The sequence below is a fragment of the Rattus norvegicus genome, chromosome 2 (assembly GCF_021556685.1).
Source record: "Rattus norvegicus strain SHRSP/BbbUtx chromosome 2, alternate assembly SHRSP_T2T, whole genome shotgun sequence".
Taxonomy (NCBI): Eukaryota; Metazoa; Chordata; class Mammalia; order Rodentia; family Muridae; genus Rattus; species Rattus norvegicus.
The window spans coordinates 190,449,603-190,460,158 of NC_141535.1; the positions used below are offsets into that span (position 1 = coordinate 190,449,603).

Below are 10,556 nucleotides of genomic sequence, written 5' to 3' on the forward strand. Positions count from 1 at the left end.
TTCATTTTTAAGACCTTTGTAGGCATCTTATATTAGGAAGTCACGTGATTTTTATATAAAAGAAAGGTTTTTGAGCCACTAGCAGAAAAATATTTTACTTATGCTAAAGTTAAAACCAGATCTCAAGACCCTCACAATAAAGACCAAATCAGACTATTTTGGGGTTTTGTGTGTGTGTGTGTGTGTGTGTGTGTGTGTGTGTGTGTGTGTGTGTGTGTACCCACTCACACATATGTGCCAGAGACAGAACCTAGAGCCTCACACACACTAAGCAAACACTCGATCAATGAGCTGCATCTCTACTTCAATGTATTTTACAAATAGCTAGATAATTTTTTTTAAATTTCATCTTTCCACAGTTTGGGGCCCTTTCTACCCAGGGTCCATACTTAATGAAAGCATTGGCTTTGACTGCTATGCCTATAGTATGAAATCTCTAATAAAGAGGTCCCTGAAACAGTGGTTCACGGGTCGAAATCAAGCATGGAAGGCTGTAAAGGAAGGAAAATAGTGAGACAGACAGAGGTTTGAGCATCTGAGGAATGGGAACAGGTGACAGCTAAGGATCAGCGATCAGTGCCTCAGACCCTGTGCGTAGGAAGCGGACTCTAAATGAATGAATCTGAGACTCTTGGCAAATTCTTCAAGGAGACAAAGAAATGATAATGCTTGGGGTGCCGGGTGTGCCCAACTTTTTAACTCGTTGCTGGACCTTCAAGGGACTGGTCCCAGTGACATCTCCCACTGCCCCATTGTGACCAGTCAAGAGCTCCTCTTGATTGTAAATACAAATGCCATGCTTGCTCTGTTGGATCCCCAAACTTCCGTTACTGTTAGAATTCTGGGTGAGAATTGTCTACCTTAGCTCATGTGCCCTCCCGCCTAGAGTGATTGATTTAAAAGCAGCTTGCATCCCGGAAGCTCAGTGGAGCTCCGCAGAGCAGCAGTTCTAAACTTTTCAGTTAAATTTCCGGAACCAGAGCCGGGGGTGCCCTTTCCCTGGAAAATGGCAGAAGTTAACCAGCTGAGACGGTTCTGGTACGTAGCACGCTATACGTAAGAGATTCCAAGGCAGAAAAATACTCAAGAGACTCAAAGGAAACTGGCCAGGTGACCACTGACTTGCTAAGGTCTCTGCAGCTGAGAGCCTGCCTACAATTTCCAGCATGCTTCGGGCTACACCTCGGCCAACTGACAGTACCACGCACCAATGGGAGAACCCTATCTGAGTTTGGGGTGGAGTCCGTCCTGCGGCACTCAGCGCGGCCTTTTCAACGACCCAGAGGCCTCTCTGGTGGCAGCTCACCTTCGTCACGCCTACCACTTTATGCCGCTCACTCCCAGACTCCTCCTCCCAATCATGCACGAGACCCTCCCTTGGTCCCTCTTCTTTCGCCGCGCGAGTGGCCAGAGAGGATGTGGAACTTGCTGAGCTTATTGGATGACAGTGATGTCACTCAGGAGGAGAGCGACGAGGCCCTCTCCTTTCGGACGGTGATTGGATTCTTCGGAGCCTACCTGGGCTGGGATTGGTGTGAGGCGGGGCGACAGCTTTAGGGCCTTCTGGGCAACCCAGACAGAAGGCTGCACTCTCACACTCTGGGAGAGCCTAAGGACACCTCATCGCCTGGAGGGGAGGGTGCGCTTGTGGCGTGGTGGGGGCGGGACCAGTGGGGCGGGAGGGAGGGTGGCCTTGGAGGAAAAGAATTGCTGGGGTCAGGGTGATGGTGACAGAACTAGCTGGGGACTAGATCTAGAAGCGCTTGCGAGGAGGACTTGGGTGATCCAGGAAGGTGTGGACGTGACTGGTGTGGGATGCAGTGGAAAGGAAGGGCCAAACCACGAATCCGGAGTAGATCTGTGAATGGTTCCTCAGAGGCGTTCTCTTTCTGGTTGTCCTTTTATTTGGCAACACGAGAGTCCTCATGGTCTGTGTTCAAGTTCTTGGAACTCTGTCTTTGGGTGAACTTAACCTGCATTATAGCACTGCCCAGGGCCTGTTCTGATACTGGGCACATCGGTGGGGAAGATGTCAGAAAACAGGAAACCGCTTCCAGGTTTTGTAAACAAACTCCAAGATGCGAGCGCATCTGGGAGCTCAGGCAAGACTCACTGTCCTTCATGTCTGAGGCTTTTCAAAGTCCCCAGGCTCTTGCCTTGCTTGCACACGGTGTGCACCTCATGTCTGGAAAGGCTGGATCCATTCTCAGTAGTGGACATCCGAGGGGGTGACTCAGACACAAGCTCTGAGGGGTCAATATTCCAGGAACCCAAGTCATGCAGCCTGAAGCCACAGATCGGCATCCTCTGTCCAGTATGTGATGCTCAAGTGGACCTGCCCTTGGGTGGAGTGAAGGCTTTAACGGTAGACCACCTGGCCATGAATGACGTCATGCTGGAGAGTCTGCACGGGGAAGGCCAGGGCCTGGTGTGTGACCTGTGTAGCGACAGAGAAGTAGAGAAGAGGTGTCAGACCTGCAAGGCCAATCTCTGCCACTTCTGCTGCCAGGCTCACAGGTAAAGAGGGAACACCCCACTTACTGTGGCCAAGAGTGGGGTGCAAGGATAGCAAGACACAAGTCCCTTTGGTGTCAGAAGGAAGGCGTTCTCACGCACTACCAAAATGCAAAGAACAGTACACTGTGCAAGCACATCGCAAGCTTTAGAAGGGATGACAGCACAGGTAACCCGATAGCTGCAGTAACAAAAGCACTGCTTGATCTGACGTAATTCATACCGAAAGGTGGGTGCTACTTCACCCCCATTGACTAAATGAGGAGGCGGAAGCTCAGCAGAATTTTGTGTTTCGCCAAAGTCCCACAGCTGGTGAGCATGTAACTGAACTGAATCCTCAATTCAGACCTCGTTCTTCTAGGCTCTTTTTATGAAACACGCGTCACCTCGGTGTAGCTGTCAGTAGGCTGTGCCTTATGTCAGACATCTGACCCGGAGAGCAGGCTGGGAATAGGGGTGTTTTGTCTTTTATCACAGTCAAGGAATAGTTTGTTAGATGAGTTAGTCTTTGTCTCCTTTTCTCTTCCTTCCCACTCTAGTGCATCAGAACTCAAAACAAAACTAAACAAGTTCTTTCTTTCTTTCTTTGAGTTCTGACCTCCCTTTGTTTTCTGGCCTTCCCAGCAGAGCAGTTGTCTTTGCTCCCTATTTTTAACTTGTGTCATTATCCCTATGACTGTCTTGTTGCCAGCTCAACAGCTGACCCATTTTCCCTGTAGCCACACTTGTACCAGAATAGGCACACACACTTCAAGATGAGGGGGGTGTTGCCAGGGAACTCTTCGAGCAGTCACTGCATTTCCTTAGAGATTGCCCGGAGCCTTCTAGAAATCTATAGGAAAGAAGGAGAGAGCTTTTAGTACCCATTGATTTCGCTTTCTACTAATGCTGATGACTCTTGAGGGGAATTCGGGCCTGCCAGTGTATGTGCTGGCCAAAGGAATTGCTTTACTAAAATGTTAATTAAACATGAGATGAGTTTGCCAGAGCCAACTGGCTGCTTTCGCTGCAACATAGATCCATCTGGCATGGTTTATCACTTGGTGTTAGCCTTCCACCCTGCTTTAGGAAGTGGGCTGAGACTCTTGTCTAAACTTACCAAATTAACTCGGGTGACAGTCTCTCGGAATATAGCCTCAGCACTGCAGCGTTGAAGATGTACCCCATGCCAAATTGGAGTATTTATGAGCTGTGTCCTGAACAACAGCACAGATAGGCATGTGCTTCCCCGTGTGGAGAAAAACGAAGCAAAGAGGATCCCGTAGCTTTGTGTATGTTCTGAGGAATGTGACTCAAATCTACTTCACCCCTAGAACCTCTTTGCCAGACTGTCTTCCCTCTAGAGTTATTCCCTGTCTTCCTGTTCCCGACTGCTTCCTTCCAGGCGGCAGAAGAAGACAACGGATCACACCATGGTGGACCTGAAAGACCTAAAAGGCTACAGTCGGGTTGGAAAGCCTATCCTATGTCCTTCCCACCCTGCCGAGGAGCTGAGGCTGTTCTGTGAGCTCTGTGACCGGCCGGTGTGTCGGGACTGTGTAGTTGGGGAGCACCGAGAGCACCCCTACGACTTCACCAGCAACGTCATCCACAAGCATGGAGATTCCGTGCGGGAGCTGCTTCGAGACACCCAGCCCCACGTGGAGGCCCTGGAAGACGCCCTGGCTCAGATCAAAAGTTCGAACAACGCCCTCCAAGAGCGCGTGGAGGCGGTGGCAGCTGACGTCCGAACGTTTTCTGAGGGCTACATCAGAGCCATCGAGGAGCATCGGGACAAGCTGCTACGACAGCTGGATGACATACGGGTCCAGAAGGAAAACTCTTTACAGCTGCAGAAAGCACAGCTGGAACAGCTGCTGGCTGATATGCGGACTGGAGTGGAGTTCACTGAGCACCTGCTGACCAGCGGCTCAGACTTGGAGATCCTGGTCACCAAGGGAGTGGTCGTAGAGCGGCTCAGGAAGCTGAATAAGGTTGAATACAGTGCCCGCCCAGGAGTGAACCATAAGATCTGCTTCTCCCCTCAGGAGAAGGCAAGGTGCCAAGGCTATGAAGTATATGGGGCCATTAACACGCAGGAAGTTGATCCAGCTCAATGTGTCCTTCAGGGAGAAGGTAGGGAAGCATTTCTCAATGGGATTGAGAGAGCAGTGCCTAGGGACCTGACATTTAAAGAATTGTGTTTTGCTGTCTGGGGGTATAGTGCCATGGGTAGAGTGCTTGCCTAGTTTGCAGGAAGCCTGGTTCTGATCACTAGCACCACACAAACACATGGCCACATACGCTTTTAATTCTAGTACTCGGCAGGTGGCTTAGAAGTTTGAGGACATCTTTGGATGCCCAGCAAGTTTGCTAGCAGGCTGGACTATACAAGACCATGTGTCAAAAAGATAAGATAAATGAGGCTTGATCAGCAAGGCATCCTGGTTTTAAAGGCAGTGGCCCCTTGCCTTGCCCTTTTTTTTCTCATGCTCTGGGCAGGCTAGAGTTACTAATCCTGGGGGTAGGCTTGAACCTTTTGCACTTCAGAAAAGTAGATGCTCTCAAGAACCTCAAGGATCAGGCTTTGCTTTGGGGATAGAGCCTGGCCATGCCCACAGGAGATAGCAGTACTGACTGGAGCAAGGCAGACTCCCTGCTCAGAGGCATACCCAACACGTCCTGGTGCTTAGATGCTGTGTGGAGGGTTACAGAGCAGTGAGGAAGACACGGTCACGCCTTCCTTCCCTACCATTTGGATTCACACAAACTCTGTCATTGGTAGTTCAAGATTTGGTAGGTTGGCAGGGTTTGTTTGGGGGTGTTTCATTTGCTTTGGCTTTTGAGAACAGGTCTCATTATGTAGCCCTGGCTGACCTGGAACTATGTGGAACAGACTGGCCTCAAACTTATAGAAACCAACTAGCTTCTGAATGCTGGCTTTAAAGGTGTGCAGCACCAGGCCCATCTCAAAATGGTCTCTTTATACCAGTGTTCTGTTCTTAGGGGAAGCATGTTATTCAGACATATTTCACAGATCCCTCCTGATGGGGAAGTTTGTCTTTGAGCTGCCTTCATTTTAGGGAGGAACTCCTGACTCTTTGGGAGTCAAGGATCACTCTGAGACTTTTTCCCAGAAGTACCCACTAAATCGGGCATGGAGTTTTGGGAGTTTCCTAACACGATTCCCCCCCAATGCCCCCATGGGCCTCTGTATAATACCTGGTAGTTCACAAACTGGACATGAGAAACCCAGCTTTGTCTTCATGCTGGCCTACAAGCTGTAGCACCATGGAATTAGCTTCTGAGTTGCACAGGCTCTCACAACAGGGAAGTTGCAAGCTAGACTTTAGTATCCTCTACCTATTCTAGGAGGACCCAGGGCCTATAGAAGACAGTTTTGGGGATACCAGTCTCTTGCAAGCCTAAAGGGTGCCTTTGGCTACCTAGAAGAATCCTGATTTTTGCAGTTTCCTGGGGGCCGGAGTTAAGATGCAGAATCCTGTGCGATCCCAGAGCAGCTGCTAGTGAACCATTTAGCCCAGGCCTGGGGGAGGGGATGAGGGAAGGGTGGGTGCCTATACCACATGGGGAGAACAGGAAGGGAACATGGTGGTCCTTAGAACAGCTTTCTTTGGTCTGACTCGGGGAGATGGCTTCTCCTGGGAGGTGAGTGCTTACAGTGTGTTTGTCTTTTGCAGATCTCCATAGAGCTCGAGAGAAACAGACAGCCTCTTTTACCTTGGTCTGTAAGGATGCCACGGGAGAGAGCATGAGCAGGGGAGGAGACAACGTCCGTGTGGAAGTTGTCCCCAAAAATAAGAAGGACAGGTGTGTGTGTTCAATGTATCATGTTCGGTAGGCAGTGAGGGAACAACGAGGGTCGTTGAGTTACAGGAGACAGAACTGGGCTCTCATCTCATGGTGCCATGATGCCAGGAGAAAATGATTCCACGCCATCAACCAAACTCGTTTCCTTCTGTAGGATTTATGGCTGGCTTCAGCCCTCTCTCAGTGTAGTCTCCCCTGCCCCAGATTGTCCTTGTTCTAAACTCTGAAGTGGACGGTTTTGTTGTGTTTTTAATGAGTACAGAATCAGACCCTTTTTCTGAAACCTAGCCTGTTTTCCTAATACATTGTTTCAGGATCATGTTTGTTTATATACATACATACATACATACATACATACATACATACATACATACATACATGTTTTTATATATGTATATATATGTGTGTGTATGTATGTAGGTATGCATATATGTGTGTATATACTGCAGTTGGATCAAGGGCCCACAGAGCAGGGAGTAGACCGTGTCCTGGCTCTCAGGATGTTAACGTGGACTGACGCTGTTAGCCTTCAGTCTCAGGAACGTTTATGATTCACATTAGAGGCACTGAGTGTGAATGCTGCAGAGCCCCAGTCTCAAATGGGGCAGCTAGAGCAGGCTTGTGAGAGGGGTTGGCCTTTTTTTATTAGTATTTTATTTTTTAATTGGATATTTAGTATTTACATTTCAAATGTTATCCCCTTTCCCAGTCCCCTCTTCCATCCTCCCTCGCCCTGCTTCTATGAGGATGCTCCCCCTCCCACCCACCCCCTCCCACCTCAACACCCTGGCATCCCCCTACCCTGGGGCACCAGGCCTTCACAGGACCACCTTCTTAACCCTTTCTGTATTCAGTCCGATCAGAACAGTGGTCCAGGACAACAAGGATGGATCCTACCGTGTTTCCTACACCCCCAAGGAACCTGGCGTCTACACTGTGTGGGTTGGCATCAGAGAGCAGCAAGTGCAGGTGAGGAAAGGCCCGGCACCCACCTTCAGCTCCAGAGCTCTCGGGTCTTATCGGGCCGGCTGCATAAGGCTTGGAGTCAGGTGTCCTTTCTTCTTCATGGTGGACACGGCCCAGATCCTGCAACTTGTGTTCTTACTGGTGTGCTCATGGCCCTAAGAACGCTGCCTGTTTCACCCCTGGCATTTACATTTTATCCTCCTGGTTAGTTTATCCACATTCTCAATCTGGGGAAGATGGCTTGACCACAGTTGAGTCTGCTAATAGACAAGCTCACACATTTAACAGTTCCACCTTTCCACACCGTGGGCCACCGTTGTCAGGGTTACACTCCTCCTATCATGTGACCAGTCATTTATCTGCCTAACCGTCAGCCCATAGGATATGGATGTCTAATCACAGCGTGTCAGGGATGGGTCAGATGTCCTTGTATACTTCCCTGGCATTTTCTTCAACGCCTGCTCAGATAGCTCTGACAGTACATCTGTAACCAGCCAACCTTGGAATCTGAGCCTGTTACTTTATCATTGGGTGGTTTTGTTTCATTTTGTTGTTGTATGAGGTAGGGACAGAATAATCCACAGGCTGGACCTCAGTTCACTGTGTAGCCAGGCTGGCCTTGAACTCTCCATCCTCTTGTTCTGACCTCCTAAGTGTGGGAATCACAGGATGCACCAGTCATGTTTGCATCCGGGTTATATTTTAGAAAATGTCTGTTTGCCAGCCCTCTCTTACTGTGACAAAACACCTGAGCTGTGAACTTGAAAGAAAGAAAGGTTTGTACTGGCTGCTCACTTCAAGGCTCAGTTCCTGCCTTCCCTCCAAAGGAGGGAGCCTCTGACCCTGGGAACTTCCAAGACACCAGGCTTCCACACGGGCTTTTCTCAGACGATGTGCTTCTTACACGAAGACAGGAAAATTCCAATACTTAATAAACATTTGTATTTATCATAGGAAGAGAAATTAAAATACAGAAGTTATCCTTGAAGAAAAGTGGATAGAGTTACGACTTAGACTCATTAGCCACATGTATTAAGGCTTCTCTCTTCCATGTATCTCCACACCCTGCACTAACAGGCTGGGCGATTGGGTTTGTGTCCAGGGGTAGCGGGAAAGGTGCTAGCCGAGAAGCACCACACGTGTCCTTTCTTGTGGTTGTGGCAGCCTAGTGACTACCCCATAGCTCCTGAAGAATTGAGACTAGGACTCCTAGAGACTGCAGTCAGTCACACAGAGGCCTGAGTCAGTGACTAATGTGGGTTCCACTCCCACTTCATGCAAAGCTGTAAGGGAGGCAGAATCCATGAAGAGTTTGAACCACGTCTGAGCTAGTTCACGTCACTGAAAATGGAGCTGACCTATGAACTGTCTTCAGTGCCCAGAAGTTCAGTAGCTACATGCACAGTGACCTGGTGAAATGCGGCTCTGGCACTTAGCAGGAGGACTGCACACATCCAAGCCCAGTTTAACTCACTTTATTTGCCCCTATCGAGCTAAGTCCCAACCCAGGTATACTCCTGCCCCGAGTCCTTGTCCGCCCTGTGACTTAGAACCTGCTTATCATGCACTGATGGCTCAGCACATCCCGTTGATGTCTGAGGCGCTATTCTTTGGCCTGAACCCCTCAGGGCTCACCGTTCAATGTGACCGTGAGGAGGAAGCATCGGCCGCATCCAGGCGTGTTTCACTGCTGCACCTTCTGTTCCAGTGGAGGCCAGAAGACTGCACGCTGTGCCTGCGGAGGCACCATGCCAGGTAAGCATGGCCGGTGTCCTCAAGCCCGCTGGCCCAAGCAGCAGCAAGCAAGGGGCCTTCCCTTCACTGCCTCACAGCGCTAGGTCAGGGGGTTCAGACTGAGGCTTTTCTTATAGAATCCGAGCCTCTCGTGTAGAGGCAGGACAGATACCCTGTACAGCAAGTCTCTTGTTCTGAATTAAAATGACAGGCTTCAAGGTTCACCAGTCCATGGGCCTTCTGACCAGAATCTGGGGTTCTCAGATTCAGTCTATACCCATTCTGAGTACTGAGAAATAGAGATCCATATAAAAACCGTGGGGACCAGGGGAGTAGATGACTGAGCAGTGTCCTTTGGACCTCCGGAAAGAGTCCTCTGTTGTAGTAGTTGTGGTTGTCGTTCTATCATGGGGCTGGGGGAGATCCAATCATGAGAGCACTGGCTGCTGTTCCAGAAGACCCAAGTTCAGTTCCCACCACTTGGGGCTCACAACTGTTGATTACTCCAGTTAAAGGGATTTGACGGCTCCTTTCTGATACCAGCCTCACACATGGTACATAGACATACACGCAGACCAAATGCTCAATACATATACATAGAATAAAAAAAATTACTTCATCATGTTTTTACTTTACTAGTGGCCCACAAAGTGAGCTTTAGTACCCCTCCATGTAACCAATTCAGGATGTCTCCTTTTCCATTAATCTACCCTTTTATTTTCATGTCACTCACTGCATATAGTTTAGATCCAACCCAGTTTATTTAACAGCTGAAGTGCAAACTAGTTCACCTGGAGGTTGCAGTTTGGACAGTTCTGAGAGCCTGGCCGGGCCTGGTGTCCAGAGAGTTCTGATTACAGCGGACTGAAATAGGCAGTTCCTTTGTGGAGATCTTGACTGCTTAAGTCTGAATGCTGCCAGGTTTAGCTTTGTACAGCTGGACTCTACTTTCCTTTGTGCCCCTCCCCTTGTATTCTGCAGGTGGGTACCTTGGCTGTGGCCATGGACACAAAGGCCACCCGGGGCGTCCACACTGGTCTTGCTGTGGGAAGTTTATTGAGAAGTCAGAGTGTTCGTACTCAACTGGGCAGAGCGCACCGAGGAGTCTGCTTAGGACCGTGGCACTCTGATGGCTTCCTGGGGACAAGTTGGGCCAGGTAAACCTGAAGTTAGCATGACTTCGGATGTACAGAGAACCCAGAGCTTGAGTAGTTCCAAAGAGACTGACAGAATTAAAGACAAAGTGCTTTCTAACGTCAGACTTCAAGTGCTTTTCTATGTGTGAGCGTCTCACCTGTACCATGGCGGGGTGCAGGCCATCCCCCCACCACTCTTCACGGCAGGGAAGCATCGAGGTGTCTGTGGAGATCGTGGACCCTTCCTTTCCATTATATTACAACCTGGGGTTTATCCCTGAGCTAGAGTAAGTACTTTTCCTGGAGAAGGAAAACCCTTTGTCCCGTCATTTTTTCGTTGGTATACTTTCAGAGTTTTTCCTAGTGCACGGTTTATGATGATTATAGTGTTTTTGC

General features: G+C 49.3%; 1 protein-coding gene across 4 annotated transcripts; it reads left to right on the forward strand.

Annotated features, from left to right (window-relative positions):
* Positions 1-1,555: 1,555 nt before the first annotated feature.
* Trim45 (tripartite motif-containing 45) lies at positions 1,556-10,283 on the forward strand. 4 transcript variants are annotated; one of them, XR_015661393.1, is made up of 6 exons: positions 1,556-2,517; positions 3,899-4,552; positions 6,195-6,324; positions 7,179-7,293; positions 8,919-9,045; positions 10,006-10,283. XR_015661393.1 is itself a non-coding variant. In NM_001106453.1 (6 exons), exons 1-6 carry the CDS (start codon positions 2,030-2,032, stop codon positions 10,152-10,154), a joined length of 1,740 nt encoding a protein of 579 aa, NP_001099923.1. In that variant the 5' UTR covers positions 1,584-2,029; the 3' UTR covers positions 10,155-10,282. The 4 variants fall into 4 exon arrangements, 1 of the variants encoding a protein (NP_001099923.1); XR_015661392.1 differs by having other exon boundaries at positions 3,899-4,547; XR_015661396.1 differs by having other exon boundaries at positions 3,899-4,487.
* The last annotated feature ends 273 nt before the right edge of the window (positions 10,284-10,556 follow it).